This window comes from Rhamphochromis longiceps, linkage group LG5, assembly GCF_057381845.1.
Source record: "Rhamphochromis longiceps isolate RC_006_pf linkage group LG5, R_longiceps_female_GT1.1, whole genome shotgun sequence".
Taxonomy (NCBI): Eukaryota; Metazoa; Chordata; class Actinopteri; order Cichliformes; family Cichlidae; genus Rhamphochromis; species Rhamphochromis longiceps.
This window is the reverse complement of record NC_140561.1, coordinates 34,386,480-34,405,123: the sequence shown is the minus strand read 5'-3', so window position 1 is coordinate 34,405,123 and position 18,644 is coordinate 34,386,480. Positions and strand designations below refer to the sequence as shown.

The 18,644-nt window shown below is 39.2% G+C and overlaps 1 protein-coding gene across 10 annotated transcripts in view; it reads left to right on the top strand.

The window, feature by feature from the left end:
• The window catches only part of nav1b (neuron navigator 1b), an 87,122-nt gene that overhangs the window by 32,827 nt on the left and 35,651 nt on the right, over positions 1 to 18,644 (top strand). For 8 of the 10 annotated variants that reach the window (XM_085407342.1, XM_085407336.1, XM_085407341.1 and 5 more), the window contains 2 exons: positions 12,830 to 12,932; positions 15,050 to 15,409. In XM_085407342.1, coding sequence (XP_085263468.1) covers positions 12,830 to 12,932; positions 15,050 to 15,409 — 463 coding nt within the window. Of the gene's footprint in view, positions 1 to 6,275; positions 7,278 to 12,829; positions 12,933 to 15,049; positions 15,410 to 18,644 lie in introns of those variants that run through there. The other 2 variants (XM_085407343.1, XM_085407344.1) reach the window with 2 other exon arrangements.

Genomic DNA, 18,644 nt, shown 5'->3' with positions numbered 1-18,644 from the left:
ACTCTTGAATTCTTGATTGTAATATTGTGGTTATTTAGTTTTGACCCAGTGTCAATGATGTTTAGAAAAGAGTATGAAGAGCATCAGCAAATTTAACTTGTTTGGGCAGTAAGTGGCATACATACACTATAGTGTTGAATCGCATGGCTGCAGATACCAGTTTATTTGTGTATCTTACATGCATGGAGTCTCTGTCTGTCTGTGAACTCCTACACAATCAAAAGCTGAACATCAAAACTTGGCACTTCGGTACATTTTAGACCCCTAAAGGTTCTTATTTTTATCAAATATGTTATCATGTTGCCTAGCAACCACTTATCAAAAGACTGAGGTGACCTATTTGTAATGTTTAGGCATTTATAATAACTTATAAAGGCATCATACTTAATTTCATAACAGCAACTAATTTATATCTGCAAAATATTTGAATTCTGCATGAAATAGCATGATGTCATCATGTTGCCTAGCAACCACATATTAATGGGCTAAGATGGCGGCATTTATGAACCTGTAACACTTTATAAAGGCATTGCTTAATTTCAATTTCATGACAGTAACGTCTAATTTTTAGATCCACTAAATGATATTATGGTCTTATTTTTAGTAGATATAGTGACCATTATGTTGCTCAGCAACAGCCTACCAATGGACTAAAAGAGCCAATTTTTAGCATCTTTGCACCTGTAACAGCTTATGAAAGCATCATATCATTTTTCCTTTTTTGTCTGGGTGTGGCCTTATTTTCAGCATGTTAAAATCCCATCATTTATAGCCAAAAAACATGAATATTATAGTGTGCTATATAGGACATATAATGAGCCCATCGCATTGCAGCCAACTAGCAATGAACCAAAATTATATTTATATAGTATATCAGGACATGGGCTTGGACATGTATGAGTATTACTGGCATGAGTTGAATACAGAAATCAATAACTACAACTGGACTAGATTTAGTCTTGGTTGGGCAACTAGCTAACAGCAAGCGATATTGACTCAAATGAACAGACAGTGATGCCCTCTTTAATGATTGAGTTAGCAAAATTCATCCCAGTAAAACTGAATTTACAGGGATGCATTCAAGTATTTTGAATTAGTTATGTTGTTTATTTCTGGATCACCCAAATCACACAGACTTTGAAAATGGCCTCACATGAATGCCACGGGCTATTTGAAAACCCTTTAACTGACTTCTTAATTATCTTAATCACTTTGAGGGTTGAGAGCCTTCAGCCAGCCTCCTCTGGGAGAGACCAGACCAGCAACTGAGTGGTCCTCTGCCGAGGGTGGACAGATGCATGACTGAGAGACTGAGTGGTTTGATGGGAGGATCAGCTTTCACCTCCTGTCTGGGAGTTTCTCTTCTCCCCAGTGGAAAGACTTAGGGAACGCTTAAATTCATAGAGATGTGTCTTTGTAACCTGTCATATGTCTTCAGCTACATAGCTGGAAGATGAAGTACATGTGTAATACTGATGGTTCCATTCGGCAGAAATAACTGTTCAGTTAGAAAAGTTTCCGGATAGGAAGACTCACTACTTTACAAACAGCAAGTAGTAGACAAGACCATTTAACCTTTGCTATTGTGTCTTGCAGCTTGAGCTCATCAGTAGACTTTCATTCAGGAAAAAAATCATAATGTGAGAAGCCCTTAAGGCTTCTCACATTCCAGCTAACACAATGATTCCATTACATCTGTATTTAGAGACTCTTGCATCGCATTAGTTACCATATGACTTCAACACAATTTTTACATGTGCTTTTAATTCTATGCTTCGACCTACAGCTCTCTGCAAAAGGTACACTTGCACACATTATGTCAAGTCACATGGCAAAGAGGCTGTTCAAATCATCTTGGACAGATGGTTTCTAATGACTTTGGCTGTATGGTTGTTGTTTGATTGCTTGGATATGATTCTTGACAATATTTTGTGATCAATACGTTTCAATATCAATATCAATTTCAGTATAATATATGTTATCCCACCTATTTGTTTACATATGAAGCGGGAAAGCAGTTGTTGTTTAGATCATTTGCAACATTGATTTTTTTTTCACAAATCAGACATGTTGTGTTCTTTTTAGGCACACACATTTGTGTTTCATTAACTGGAAATGGCATTGGCACGAGTAAGTGGAATATGTAGTAAATCACTAGTTGATGGAGTGATGGGTGCTGCTTAAAAAATTTCAATATATTCTCCAAACTCAGCATGGCACAAACCATTACAAATAAACACTTTCAGAATGCAATAGGCCTTTTTCACATTCTGTCTGAAAGCCCAGTAATGTCCATGTGACTCTTTGTGGTTTTCCCCTTCATGCACATGTGTTGGTCTGCCTGATGTTCCTCAGTGCATTGCATCATAGCAGCTGAGCACCCCAAAAATGATTACACGTGCTGAAAAAGGGAAATGCACCACAGACACCTGTGTAGCTGTCCTGCCATAGAAGTATACTTAGGTCACTTTTGCAAAACTCCTCACACAGTGAGCACAACAGAAGTCTATGTGGGCTAAACTGAGGATCAGTTATCATTGTTTTGGCACAAAATGCTTTCAATGACTACATCTCTCAAATTTCATGAATTATCTTCTCACTCAGACACAACAACTGCCAAAAATCTTTGTACGTACAGGACATTTTGCATGTACTTACATACTGTTTTCAAAACTGTTAAACTTATGGCCAAAACAATAACACAATGCAAAAACTAAAAAGACAGCAAAATCCAACAGCAATATTTTATTGAAACATATTTTAAATCTAAAAATGCAGTTTAACCAGCCACAGCTGATTCTCATTGTAGATGAACATCTACACAGGTGTTACTCCTTCAATTTTTCAACTCCTTCAATTCTGGCAGCCAGAAGATTATTTCCTAGGTGTATTGCCCTAGATGACATAAGATGTGATGTGGATGAGAACCTGTGGCCAAATGGAGAAGACCGAGTAGATTAGCATTACTATTGTATGTGTATCAGTGGATGGTGTGTATACAAATTCTTGTATCTTGGGATTACTTAGTGCAAAAAAATAAAAATACATAAACAAATATTAACGAATTCTGCATGATGTCTGATTCATTCCAGTAACATATATTGAAATTATAAACAGAGATGTGTCCTTGTTTTACACAAGAAAACACTGTGTAATGCTACATGTTGTTAGTGTTTTTTAGGTCATTGTTTTGTGGGTGACAAAGTGTGTTTGTCGGCTGTCAACCTTTGCTAGTGTTCTGGAAGAATGAGTTTATTTGAGACCTGAATAAAGTGTTTTGGTAGTTGTAGTGCATTTTGAATGTGAAATGACTTGCTTTGCCAAGCTGAAGGTCAGTTAGGAGAATTGTGTGAAGAGTTTTGCAAAAGTGACCTAAGTATTGTGAAATGTGTCCTAGCGGCTGTAAAAAACTGTAACTTCCAGTAATCGGACTTATTCATGTTTGTAATGCTGGTATTAATTCAACGTTTATCCTAGCTACCACCAAGGAAATCTATAACAAAACTATTAATTAAAAACAATGAAATCTGTACATTACAACCAGTGTTTGGTATCTGTACATTTTATCTTTGTTATGAATTGTTATGGCAAATGTCTCTGCAATCTACCTGCACAAGCATTTTTTTTTTTTTTTTTTATTCCTATTTATTCTATTTATCCCCTTTGTATATTTTATTTATATTTGTCTCTGTATTTATATATGTGTGTGTGTGTGTATGTATGTGTATATATATATGTATGTATATATATATGTATGTATATATATATATGTATGTATATATATGTATGTATATATATATATATATATATGTAGTTATCTGTAACTGTAACTTCGGTCGTTGCTGTGCTTTTTGGAAGTCGAATTTCCCAGAGGAACCCACCCGAGGGATTAATAAAGTTCTATCTTATCTTATCTTATTTAGCACCATCGGGCCTCTCTTGGCTTTTTGGAGGCTTGCACACAAATATGTCTTCACAGCATCTGTGCGGCTTGCATTCCCGGAATCTTTCCCGCTGTTTTGCCAAAGAGCTAAGCAAATGAACATATGACGTGCCATAAATCCTGCATCAGGCAAAAAGGGTTTTTGCATATAAACCCAGTCAAAACTTTATTTAGATGTTAAGTTTGTTTCTATGTTAGTTTCAGCATGCTAACATAATTAACCCTGTCATGCATGAATTATGACAACCTCAATCAGGATTTTTTTTCCTAAAGTATTTTTATTCATTTTTAGGCATGAAAAGATGAATAAAAATACTTAAGAAAAAATCCTGATTGAGGTTGTCATAATTCATGCATGACAGGGTTAAATAACAATAATTACAATGAAACACGTCACACATCTATAGTAACATTAAACGACCAGTGGGTGGCAGGGTATGGAGTGACACATCAGTGTCCAATGTAGTGGTTTATGTGCAAGTATACCATCAACACTGACACAAATACAAGAAAACAGCCTTTGAATAGAGGTCCACTGTATTGACCACTATGTGTAAAAGGGTTAACAATGTCGTAAACCAGAAACTTACTAGATAAAATTGAAAAGAACCGTTAATTCTGAGAGGGAATGACCATATCTGGACAAAATTTTTAAATAAAGTTAATGGGATTTATACTCTAAATGTTTTTTGTTTGTTCTAAAGTTGATGTTGAATTATTCCTCTCTGGTCCAAATTAATTAGTTGGCCCACTTAAGGGACTTTCAACATCATTTGGTAGAAAGTATTCAGTTTGTCAATGTCTGATGCAATCTTTATGCATAGGGGGCTTGTGATCCTATGATTCATTATGAAATCCCTACTCCCTAAACAAACCAGTTATTCACTGCATCGCAAGAGTGAGGTCACCGGCAGTGATCGCAAGTCAGGCAGGGAGGCTTGGATCTCGTGATGAGGAAGAACAAGAGTTGACATTGTTCCAGAAGCTAATTGCCAGATCAAACAGGGTTGCTAGTCCATGAGCCACCCCAGGTGCTCTGAAAGCCTAATAAAAAAGGCGTTGGAGTGTGTTGCCAGCCTATTGTGAGAGTTGGAGTTGAACCCTCTCCACACTTAAGCAAGCAGGTCAAACATATCCGGTGGATTTGCACCATGTAGCATTTTTTTTTTTTAGTCATGCTGGTTAAGTGAATTGTGTACTTTAAAGGATTTTTTTTTATTTCATAGAATGATTACATATCAACATGTTCTCATTGTCACAGTTAAGTGTTTGTGGGGGTTTTTGGCAGCTGTGGTTGTGCATATCTGGCGTGGATGACATGCAGCATTTTCGAAAGAGTATTTCCATAGAGCAGCCTGCATGAGAGTTCTGCAGAGCCTGAGCCTCCTGAATCTTCTTCTGCTGTGTCTAATACTGAATGACGATTATACTCGTATGTCGGCAAATAAGCCCTGCACAAAATGATGTGACTGGAGTTGCAATTTGAAGTGTGTGCGTGCATGCATGTGTGTGTGTGTGTGTGTGTGTGTTTAAATGCATCTTTTGGTGACGTAAAGATATTTCCAAAGTGTGGTTTTGGGTGTGTTACTTGCTTACACTGGCACATCTTGTTGCTTTCCCAGTCTGCAAAAGTGAAGTCACTCTTTTGGCAGATACACTACATTTTAAGTCATATTTCCTCTTTTTTTTTTTTTTTTTTCTTTTTTTTTCAAGCAGTGAACAAAACTATTCAGTTACTTTTCCTTATTTCGTCTGTTGACATTAAGTTTAAATGCTTTTGTGCTTATTGTTGATATAGTATGACTAAAGGTCCACTAATCTTTTTTTGGCATAAATCAAGAATAGATATCTTAAAGAAATAGAAATCCTGTAGATAATGAAGAGGTTCCTCCTTTTGTTGCAATCTGGCAGCCATCCTAATTTATGCTATAGGATGTAATTACATATGTAAATGGGTATCACTTAACACATTAATAACACCTCCACTAGAACAATTCATGCACCACGTTAAGAGTATTGAACAGTGAGTGAAGAAGGGGGAGGGGAAGAACAAAGGAACCAGAGGAGATGGTGCGATAACGTGCTGTGTTAGAGGAAAATTGTGCCGGTTTAAAAAAAGCCGCACATGATCTATTTTCCTCATTCTGTTGTATTTTACATATTCTGCTGAGACACAGCGAAGCATCTTTAAATGAAGGAAAAATGAGGGAAGGAGGAGGGAGGATGGGAGGGAAGGCGGAGGCGAGGGAGAGGCAGCAGAGAGCAAGGGGAGGAGGGTGCACTGTTGCGTCTTCCGCCGCTGTCATTCTGCTGCTGCGCGGTTCAGCGGCATGAGGGTGTGCTGAAGGGAGGACTGTGGAAAAAAGAGGAAAGGAGGACTGAAAGGAAGGAGAGAAAGGGAGCGCCTGGGCAGCACTGCAACAGCTGCAGCTGCAGCAGCCTGTCAGGAAGAAAAGGAGACAGAGGGAGACAGAGGAAGGAAAGGCTGCAGGATTGCTTTAAATGGACGATTTCTATATATAATTTTGCACAAAGAGAAGGAAGTGTAGAAGCCTGTTTTCTTCCTCCTGATGCTTTTTGATATGGTCTCATGCAGGAGGAATGCTTGGAAATAGTGTGAAAGACAGAGAAGGAGATTTAAAGATGGAAAGGACGGATAGCACAAAGGCATACGGCCAAGCAGATGGCAAAGGAGTTGGTATGGCAGCTAAGAGGGCCAAGTCTGGAGTGCCCCAGAACACACAGAGGGGAGAACTAAAGGTTTACCGGGCAGGTAGCTCTGAGGGCAGGATACCAGTGCCCTCTAATCTCCGCAAACAGAGGTCTATGACAAACCTGGCTGTGCTCACTGACGCCGAGAAGAAGTTACACCTTTATGAGCCAAAGTGGTGTGATGACATGGCCAAGCCTGGAACAGGGCAGATCAAAACGGGCAAGCCAAAGACAGCAGGGGGTGGCAGCAGTGCTGGAGGGGGTGCCCCTCTCTCCCGAAACCTATCCAAATCTGAACACTCACTGTTCCAAGGCAAACCCAAGCCCTTTAGCCCTCTGGCTGCTCCCTCTGCCCTGAACAAGCAGAGCCGCATACCTCGTGGTCCTTACGCTGAAGTGAAGCCTTTGAGCAAAGCACCTGAGGATGGAAAATCAGATGATGAGATCCTGTCCAGTAAGGCAAAGGCCAATGGAAAGAAACCTGGAGCTGGAGCTGGAGGGGAATGCAGTGCCAAGGGTCAAGGAGAAGAAGGAGCAGACAAACCTTTCCTGAAAGTGGACCCAGAGCTGGTGGTGACAGTGCTGGGTGACCTGGAGCAGCTGCTCTTCAGTCAGATGTTAGGTGAGTACAGCCAAGAAGCCCTAATGCTTTTGCCACCACTGGGCTTCTCAAATACGATGTGCTATGAACCAAATCTGCAACACGCCCCCCTTTGAAACAGCCACCACACGGCACCTGCTTGCTGCTCCCGATCCACATTTCCCCTGAACGGATTTTACACAGCTCACCAACTGGGGGGGGGGAAGCACAAAGACATCTTCATGCTTGCAAAGCATGCTACTCTTATTTTATTGAATACAGGCACTGTTTAGCATTTTAACATGAAGCTGAAATGATTCTTATTCCTCTAGCATGCTACTCAGGTTTATGTGCTTTGGTTTTGGGCGTGTGAAATATTTTCGCTTGTAGTCATAACATTGCTGCCTGATTGCATTAGGCCTGGGGGAGTTGTGGATTATTACCAACAGGCTGATCTCCTTCCGAAAGATTCTCATTTATGGCAACATGTGCAGATGCACTCGAGGGTCCATCAGCTTCTCCACATATGCTTCCAAAAACCAGAAATGGGAATAACAGCATGCCATATTAAGTTCCTTTTAGGCACAGAGACACACATTTAGCCTCCTCCCAGCTTCATTCATCTGCAGAGCACTGACAGACGGCTTCCACCCAGTGTACTACTACACTGCAAATGGCAAAGAAAATGTCTTTGTCTGTGGAGGTTGTAGGTCAGGTTTTGTATTGGGAAAGCTTTTATGATTAATACAGGTGTTGATTATAATATAGTGGTGATTATAATTCTGATGATTAGATGTTGTATTTGTTTATTTTCTAAATAGATAGCTTTGTATTTAATTGCAGGTGTGTTGTGTATCTAATTATAATCTAATTTGGATGCACTGAACACCAAATCTAATCGTGAGATGTATAAAATGGCATGTTGGAGTGTGTGTATTTCACAACTGCTAATCTTTGCTCTTATATACATTGACAGACAAGCAAGAATGTCTTCTTCCATTCAACTCAACATCATCATGTTTGCTGTTGCGTCTTAATGAACACATCTGTAATGATTCGATCTGTTATCCACGCTTCATTAGTATGTGGACATTTATCATTCATACTGGTTACACTTACATACTGCAGAGACCAGTGGGAACTTTATACTGTGCTGGATATTATACATGTCAGCTGCTTGAATCCCTTTTGTGTAATTAACTGTGGAGCCACAACCAAAATTGCTAAGAGTTCTGGAGGTTCGGCACCACACCCATATCTGCTTTATTAGCTTAAATTTGCAGCTCAGTGCTTGAGGCTGATATTTCTGTATTCCTCTGGCTCAAATGGAAGGCATTTTTGAAAAAGTTGTTTTATCATTTTAATGAACTGTGAAAAGAAAAATAGCCTTCCAGAAAAAGGATACATGGAAACACGGAAAGACATTTAAGTTTTAGCATCGAAGAAGAATTAATAAGCAAGAAACTGAGAAAAAATATTTTCATGTTACAGTAGTAATGTCATTGTTTTGGGTTGAAGACAGCAGTGTCAGAGTTATAACAGAATGTTATGTTTTACCAGTTTACAGAACTTTTACAGTGAACATGCCTGTTACTACAAATATTTCTTTTCATGTCTGCAGTACATTCAAGGCCTGGTTAATGTGCTCTGCATCAGCAGCATCTCTCGTTATGAGCTCCTTGAAAGGATGCATTTATTTATGAGTATAGTGGGTCTCTTTGTTTTCCAATAGGGCAAGAATGGTCATCTTAGTTAATAGGGTAATTTATTAATTTAACCATTTATGTTTGTGCAGGACACTGGAGCATTACTGTACATACCACTTCCTCATCACAAGGCAAGGTTTCATGCACATGGATACATAAAAAACTCCCTCCTCAGATCTAGAATAGCTTCACAGAGCAGCAGAATTTGGAATAGAGCAGGAATAAATTAAAAAATCAGTTGCATTACATTATTTTCAAAGTAAAGCACATACAAGAAGTCCACAAAATAGTAGAGTAGTACAGACAGAAATACATCTGATAAAACCCATCTACCCTAGACAACATGGGGATGAACAAATCTCATTTTGTCATAATTGGAATCTGTCATGCCAGATCTTCAGAAATGAAGCAGTGGTCTATATCTATCACAGCGGATCTAGAGATTATGGTTATGTTTGCCTTTTTTGTTGAAGCTACAGAGGCACGCAAGTGTCAGAGAAGTTCACTTTTACACAGGTTATCATGAGGGTAACTTTTTAAAGGCCACATTATCATTCTCATTTTACTTCTTTTAAGGTGGTATTTCTAGTGTAATAGTGGGAAACACTTGTTATCTCATACTTAGAAAGGAGTATTAGGGCCACAGTAAGAAAAACAAAAATTGTATTGATCATTTTGAGAATAAAGTAGAAATTTTGAGATCAAAGTTGCTGTTTCAAGACAAAATGCCACGGCTGCTATAGCCTCTAAAAAATGCTGTGTGTAGACAAATTGATCAGCTGTCATGTGATACAACGTCCATCCTATTTATTGCATGAGGGTGTAAGTGTTGGTATCCTTGCATCTGTCCATTGCCAGCTATTTCATTTTGTACCAAACTGCCAACTCTTCATGTTTGTGTGGTTTCTCCATCTGACCAGATGCAGCTTTCTGCACCATATTATCAGTGCCCTTATACTTATCACCACCACTAAAACTGATTCTGAAGTACGATTTCACAAACTCTACACAAGGCATGTAGAGGGTGTAGGAGCCGTGGGACTTTGTCTTGAAACAACAACTGTAATCTCAAAATTTTGACTTTCACAAAATAGGATTTAGACTTTTTTCTCAAAATATATTTTTGACTTTGGACTTTTCTCAAAACTTCTACTTTAATCTCAAAAAGATTAACATTTTTTTCTTAATGTAGCCCCAATATTCTGTTGCACATACCTGTGTTTTATACATTTTTAATTTTTTTTAAATGAAGAAGCAAAGGCACTTTTCCTCTTACACAATATTTTGAAAAGGTAGGAACTAGAGATTAAATGGTTATATGTATTTTCACCACTCCACAAAGATAGATTGTTTAACAATGACTGGTAACCTTTTTTTTTTTTTTTTTTTTTTTTTTTTTTTTTTGCACCATTAGTCACAGTTCATGTTTTCTTAGAAAGATAAATATTTTCCAGTTGTCATCTACTACATCTGCCTTTGAAATAAGAAGGTTCATGTGAGCTGCAAAAAGATTCTGCCCTTCCTTTTTGCCCTAAAGCAAAAACCTTTTTTTCCTCTTTCTGTCCAGTTCTTATATTTCCATGTGAAATTTAACCCCCTGAACAGGCATAAAAGTGAAATGTGGAGGTTGAAGAAGACTGCAAGACCCTGCTGTTGTATTTCTTGGTGACTTGGTGCAACATGCGGTTCCTTTGTTGTTAATCTACCAGTGTTTGTAAGGTTAATTACTGAGGACCTCTAGCTATTTTAGAATGAGTCTTTCCAAACTTTTATCTTTTCCTACATTGTGAGTATATGGAGTATCTCCTGAGATGTTGCATCATTCATAGGACTTTCCCATTTCAGATCTGCTTCAGTATTCTGTCTGAGTTTCCCTTTTTCCATCCAACTGCAATGCAGGGTACCACACCACTACTAAACAAGAACACAACACATAAATCTAATACTCACAGCAGATGTGATTCACATGGGCACTTTGTGTCTAGCATTCCTGCTGAAGTGTTTCCCCCAGAATTAATCGCAAAGGAAATGAGAAGATTGAATAAGAATGCAATATGACAAAAAGATTCATTGCTCAGTGGACACCTCTGCTGATCTCATATTAAGGACATATTTGTGTTAGCATTGCAATTTCAAGATATTAATCTTCTTTCTGATAATATCAAATATATTAAAACTATTTGGGGTCACGTGAAACCTATGCTTTTCCCAGAGTATAGTGTTTAGAAGAAGGCCACTAGACTACAAACAGATAAAGAACAGCATGTTGACTATATAGCATTTTTATTTGAAATCCATGTCTAATCTGCTAGGAATCTCTCAAAGCAATGTTTTAGATTATAAACACTCAATGATTAGCAATTGTGCAAGAAGATGATTACATGTATGTAATAAAATGAAAAATAATGAGTGTTCAAAAGTGTCCAAAATGTTTTTATTTTCTTTTGGCAATAGCAAGAACTGCTGAGTATCTTTTATATGGGGAACAATGGAGTGAATTCTTGGCTGACTTTAGCTGCAGTTTGTACTGTAGCATTCCAGCTGCACTGCAATCTTTACTCAAAAAATGCTACCAGAGCCAGACAGTTTTCTGTCAGAATAGCACTAAAGATGAAATCAATATTTCATTCTGGACATTCTGGACCAGCTCTTGTGTGCTTATAAATTAGTTGTTGTCCTTTTTTTGCAGATAACATATGTAGCTACTGTATATTATAGAACCCCGAAGAACACACCATTCAGAAAGCTCAGTGTTTTTTCAGAGTGGCAAAGTAAACAAGGCTTTAGTTTGACTTGCAAAAATCACAATAGTGCATTTCAATTTGTAAACTCAAATTGAGGCTTAGAATTCACTCTCTGTGTGCTCTGCTGATTTAGTTCAATATCTACTTATGAGACGAGCATATGATTTGTCTTTTGGTCCCCTGACATCCTCGCCTCTGCGAGGGGCAGGGATAGCTCAGTAGGTAGAGTGGTGGCCCCATGATTGGAAGGTCGGGGGTTCGACTCCACTGAACCGCTACCCTGAGGTACCCCTGAGCAAGGTACCGTCCCTACACACTGCTCCCCGGGCGCTGCACTGGCGGCTGCCCACTGCTTCACTGGGTGAATGGGTTAAATGCAGAGGAACTATTTCCCTATGGGGACTAACACGCACACTTTACACACTTTACACTTTTACACTGCTTCAGCTTTTGCAGCTAATACAGTGAACATTAATTTCTTTCTGCCTGAGGGTTTTTGCCTCAACATTGCTGGGGAAAATCCCAACTTCCTGCATTTGTGTGACAGGGGGTTTCTCTCGTTTGTTACAGCTACCACAACAGCGCTCCTAATTGTACTGTAATATTGATTTGACACGGTCACAACCCACTGACTCTATATTTTGCAGTGCACAGAGTATAGTCCAAATAAGCTGACCTTCACTGAAACTGTTCTGGCTGCAGTTCAGCTTATAGTTAGCTGTATTACTTGAACCGAGTGACTCTGAGGTAATGCTCAGCAGATCAGAAAATCTCTAGAAAGAAAGTAAAAGCGATCCTGGTGTGGCATGAATCCCCCTGGCGGCAGGTCGAAGTCAATGGCAGCCTTCCAATGGTGCATTTTTAGGCTGTACCACATCAGTTCAGTGGGGGGTAGAGCAGGGGTTGCCATGGTGAAGCTGCCTATGGAGTAACATTTGTCTGCTTAATGATGCGAACAAGCATGGGAGGTGTTCTTACACAGAGGATGCAGGTCACAGTAGTCCAAATACAAATAATAAAAGGAAGAACATGCATATAGAGATGACTCAACATTAAAAACTAAGCTCAGAACACCGTGTGTCTGGTTTTTATTGTGATCGTCTAAATGTTTTATAACCTTTGCTTCTGCATCATTCACCCACAGACCCCGAGTCCCAGAGGAAGCGGACTGTGCAGAATGTCCTTGACCTACGCCAGAATTTAGAAGATACAATGACAAGTCTGCGGGGCTCCCAGATGAGCCATAGGTAAGTAAAGTATATATATACATGTATTGATAAAATTATGAGATAAATCCATTTATTAAAGTCAGTTTAAAGTGAAAAAAACACACTTAGACCCTGCTGGATTGATACATAACATAATCACGTGTAAGCAGTTGTATTGTGGCTGCTTACAGTGTTGCCACTTGGTAACAAGATAACAGAAAATTGGTTTATTGCACCAAGAAGGTTATCCTTGGTGGCATATATCTGCATGGTGTGCAGTTTTGAGGACAAAAGAAGAAGTGGCAGGCCTAAAAAACTATCTACAGCAGAGAAACAAAAAAAAAAAAACCTGAGATAAGACTTAGAGAGATTAGACTGACCTTCAGTTGATCCAGCGAGTGTTTGCTAAAGTGTTACCAAAAATCTTCTCAAGTTATTTTTCAGCAAGGGAAACAATGAGAAAGGGCTGAGGGATAACAAATTACACAAATACTAGACTGAAAATCAGTGGCAACAGGTCACATTGAGTGATGAAAACAAATGGCAATTTGATGACAATCAAATCATTGTCAGTATGTACGGAGGAGGTCAGGGGAGAAATAAAACAGTCAGTGTCTACAGATAACTGTACAGATAATTGCATTTGTGTCATGGTTTAGTGCTGCATTTCACCCAAAGGTGTTGGTCTTATAAAATACCAGATTTTGATCCAATATCATCTGGAAAGCATCTGATTAGAAATTGCTTCATTTTTCAACATGTCAGTGATCCTAAACACACTGCCAAAAAAATAAAAGCATAACTAAACAGAAAGATACAATCATGAACTAGCCTCCCCAGAGTCCAGACCTCAGCATTATTGACCTGTACAATCTGTTTTTGCCTTATGTGCTGCATTTCCATTTATGTTTCCACATGTTTAAAAAAATGCTGCAGCCCTTCCCTATTTTCTTACCTTCCTTCTTCTTACATAATTTTAACACCAAACCCATTGCCTCTATATTTTAAAACTCTCTTGGATAAGTAATGTCTTATGTCTTATCTATAACAAAGATTTAGTTCTAAACACCCACATGTGCATCATGGCACTGATTATAAACTACCTGCAAAATAATTGACGGAGTTAGAGACTAACAGATATGGAAAAGTTTAGCACTAATGCTTTCAGTTCTATCCATCCAGAGTCTATCCCAACTATCACAGGGCGATACTATTCTGTCTTAGATGTTTAAAGAGGCTGTTTGGCTCATAAACTTAATCTTGTTTAGTGATGGCTGTTATTATACCAGAAAGTTGAGAAGTGCTGCTTTAAAGCTTTTTAGTTTTAATTAGTAGTAATTACTCTGCTCAACCTCTTTGAAACATATTGTTAAACAAAGAGTTGTGATTATAGTAAATAATCATTTGTGCGATTGCACGCTAAATTTTTCTTAGGCAGCTATCAAAAGGGCTTCAGTTAATCAATGACTGACCTGAGACTTAATGGCTGCTTGCAGGACTGTCCTGTAATTTTCATCATCATAGTATTTTAAAGTCACTGACAAATGCAGAAATTCTCAGCCTTCAGGTTGATGAATTATCCACGAAGAATGGATAAAAATACTTGCATGGTCGTGGGCACTGCAATATTTATTTGGGTAACTCGGTTCATCTCGTTATGTAATCGACAGACACAGTAGACGCTCCTAGCCATTTGGAGGACGTTTCTAATTCTGACCCACTTACAACAGAGAAAAATTTTATTAATATTTCCTGTGTGTGGTCCTGAAAAGCAGAGTCCTTGCTATCCTGGAATACTTCCTGGTACACAAAAGCAGTATATTGAAGAAACAGAGAGAAGAGAGAGAAATGCTATATGCAATGCAACACAGAGATAGCAATTTATCCGTCTTTTAGTCTTCTCCTAAGCAGCATCTTTTCTAGTTTTACTCCCTGAACTTGATACAACACAACTGGTGTATCTAGGTCAAGAGCGACTGAATGCCACTGTTGGTTTCTTTGAAGAGAAACTCAGAAGAAAAAAGAGAGAAGTTTTCTGGGTGTGCTGTGCACATCTGGAGTCTTTCTTTTATGTTTCTTTCGGGACAAGACTCTTAACCAATTGCTTTGAACATGTTTGTAAACCACCCTGACCCTCTCCCTGTGTGTCCCTCTAGCTGTCTGGACAGCAGTAATGTGGGCTATGACAGCGATGAAACCAATGCTCGCAGCATATCCAGCCTATCCAACCGCTCATCACCTCTTTCCTGGCGCCACGGCCAGGCCAGCCCTCGTCTTCAAGCTGGCGATGCCCCATCCTCCACAGGTGGCGGATACCAGGGAAGTAAGAGTGGTTCCCAGTACACAGCCCATACAATGCCTGCTCGCTGCTCCAGTCGACTCAACAGCACGTCTCGTATTGAGCTCATAGAAAGCCTTGATGTTGATGATCCCGATCTCAAGTCTGGTTACCTGAGTGACACTGACCTTCTAGGGAAGAGCCTGCCAGATGATGATGATGACAACCTGGCTAACGGGTAAGAGCACTTAAAAAATGAGAACATGAAGCAATAGTTTGCTGCAAATGGTGCATACTGGTTTGTCCTCCATCTTTTGACTTAAGGAAGGTCAATGAGAAGCTCAGCTGCATTTTAATAAGTAGGCACTCTTCTTGAAATGCTGGACATTACCTGATACTATCAGTCCTCATTTGCAAATGTGTGCATATTTTGCTGGTCAAAAAAAAAAAAAACCTTCATGAAGGAAACTTTTCACGTCGACATCATGAATTTCTCTTTGTTGCTGGAGCCTGATGTTGCTTGGCAGGCTTATCAGAGAGCTTTCATCAGCAATCTCTATAGACATGTTTGGTATTTCTTGCACTTTAAGGACTTCTCAAACTGCCCGAGACATTGTCTGAGCCTGTTTTTGCTGACCGTGTGGAAAGCTTCTTTTAACTTTATCACTGAGGAGAGAAGTTATCTGGGGCTTTCTCAGTCACACAGTAAACACTCCCTCATTTCTGTGTAAACAGTATAAACAAGTGCACTAAATAGCTCCGATGACATATGTAGAAAGCTGCACCTGTGCAGTTTTTTTGCTCATCTTCTCACTCACTTTCCATCTTCCGTGATTCCCTCATCTTACATTCTTTATCTAATTCCCACTCACAACTTGACAGCTGACAGTGAGCGTGAGAGAGAGGGGAAGAATCCAGGACACTTCTCCAGTGTAGCAGCTTTATCACGGTTGCACATGCAGTGGGACTTAAGCTCTCTGGAGCACTCCAAAGGCCCTGCATGCCAGGTCACGTTCTTACTATGTGCACTAAGGAGACGAGAGGAAGTGAGGCACAGTTTAGATGAGTAGAAATTGGAGCATAGAAGAAGAAAATGCAAACTAGAACAGGGCTAAATGAAATTAACATGGAGAACTGGCTTCACAAGTAAAGATAGATGGTTAATTTGAAGGAGAGAGGTGAAAAATGATCAAACAGCATAAAGCTGATAAGGCCAGGATTAAACGGGGATTATGTCAAATGGGTCCATTCCTCACAGTAACATCCATGCACTAAAAAGTCCATTTAAATCTGCCCTGTATTTCTCCTTGTTTCTCGCTGCAGTAGCTCTGCTGGGGTGTTTCAAATTCATTAGAGAGGTGAGCGGAGAGCGTCACCTCTGCTTTTTGACACCGCAGGCAGCAAAGATGCTAATCATTTTATGTAACACTAGTTTTAGAATGCCTCATCATGCTCTCTGTTTTAGGCCACCAAAGTCAGCAATCCCTAGACATGCTTTCAAGGTGACTGGAAGAACTCTTGATGGGAAAAACGGGTCCCCATAGAGCATTTTTACCATTTATACCCAAAGCATGCTATGGATATGCCTCCTGTTATGCGTAATAACAGGTCACTCAGTCTACAAAACATACCAGGAAACAGAAATATTTTGCGCTGTTTTCTCTCTAACGTGACTAACTTTCGTGCTTATACTGTAGTTGGAAGGTTGAAATCCTTCTGGTTTGTTGGCTTGGACGTGACTGCAGAAATAATAGGGTGCTAGTGCTCTATACCAAGAATGAATTGTGCCACATAAACATACCAACACCCTTTGGTGTAGATAACAAGCTAATCCAGTTTCTGAAGCAGGCGCTGCAGCACATGCTCTAATTTATTTATTTATTAATTTTTTTTACAGTATTCTGTGATGCATTTGCATTTACTCCACATCCCCTGTCACACACTTACAGTTCAGCTCATTGAGAAGCTACCAGCTCTTGAAAATAGATCAGGCTCCTCCCGCGTAACCATGGAAACCCACTGAAAATCGACTGTAAGGAGAGGTGCCATTTCTGCTCCCCTTTCAGTAAGGCCCCAGTTTTACATTTTCATAAAACGTATTGATCTGAAATGAGCACCCATATAATCAGCTAAATATGAATGGCACATTGAGAATGTCAAATCACTAATGCAGTTGTAGTATGTAATACTTAGATCATGTAAAGAAAATCCTGAAGGCTCAAGAGAAATGGGCTAGAAATGGAAAACTGAGTCAACTGTAAAAATTATAAAACAAAAGGCATGTTGTTAAGACTAACTAGTCTAATGGTACTGCAGCACATTGGTCAAGGTGTAATGGATATTGATTAATCGACACCAGGGAGCACTGCTTACATAAGATGTTCACAAAGACCGTTATCACTGCTACGGTGTGTCTTCATCATCAATAACCTGATACATAAGTCAGTCTCCTCATCAGCTCCAGCCTTCTTCAGACAGGAGAAGTCTGAGAGAAAGCTGCAACATGTAACCTAATCATAAGCTGGTTTGTCCTAATTTAATTACAAAGAAAGGATACATACCCTCTCTAAAGACAAACAAGACGATCTGGGGATATACAGGTACAGTTCTGCTGCTTCTATTTGTCACCATTCTAATCTTAAGCCATCCAACAGTGCAGTGTTCACCTACAGTTAATGAAATATTAATGACTTAACACTTCATAATCAATGTTTGTACACTGATATTTTACACTCTGTGGAACAAAGACAATCTGGCAGACTTTGCTGTGATCTAATCCATCGTTTTTGTCAAATCACTAATACAAAGGAGATGGAATGGCATTATTGGATTTCTGAGCCCTATAGGAACAATGAAGTCTAGCATCTCTAGCTCAGCAATCCAGTTTACTTCAATTTAATTAATTTAAATAACACCAAATTGCAACAACATTCACCTCAAAGTTCTTTTTACTGTAACTTAAAGACCCTAAACGAATACAGAGGAAAATACAAACAGTCAGATGACTCCCTAGCAGTTGGTGACAGTGGGAAAGAAAAACTCCCTTTTAACAGGAAGAAACCTCCAGCAAAACCATGCTCAGGGAGGGGCACCCACCTGCCATGAAGACAGGAAAAAAAAGACAGTAGAAGAAGAGAGCAAGAAACTAATAATAACTAATGATTAAATGCAGAATGGTGTATAAACACTTGAAAAAATGTGAGTGAAGAAGAGACACTCAGAGTATCCTGGAAAAGTGAAGCATATCTTCTAATCATCCTCAGCTTCCTTGCTTTGTCATCTCAGTTAATAGTTTCAGGTGCTGTTTAAAACATGAGGTAATTTTATAAATTGCGGTCAAAAAGAATGATCAAGCAGGCTGAGCTTTAAAGAGGCCCTACCTTGTGATTTTGAAGTTACTACCATATGGACACGCATGCTCTCTGTGTTTCTTAGCCAAATCCACCCTCACTCGACGCATCTGGTTTCAGAAC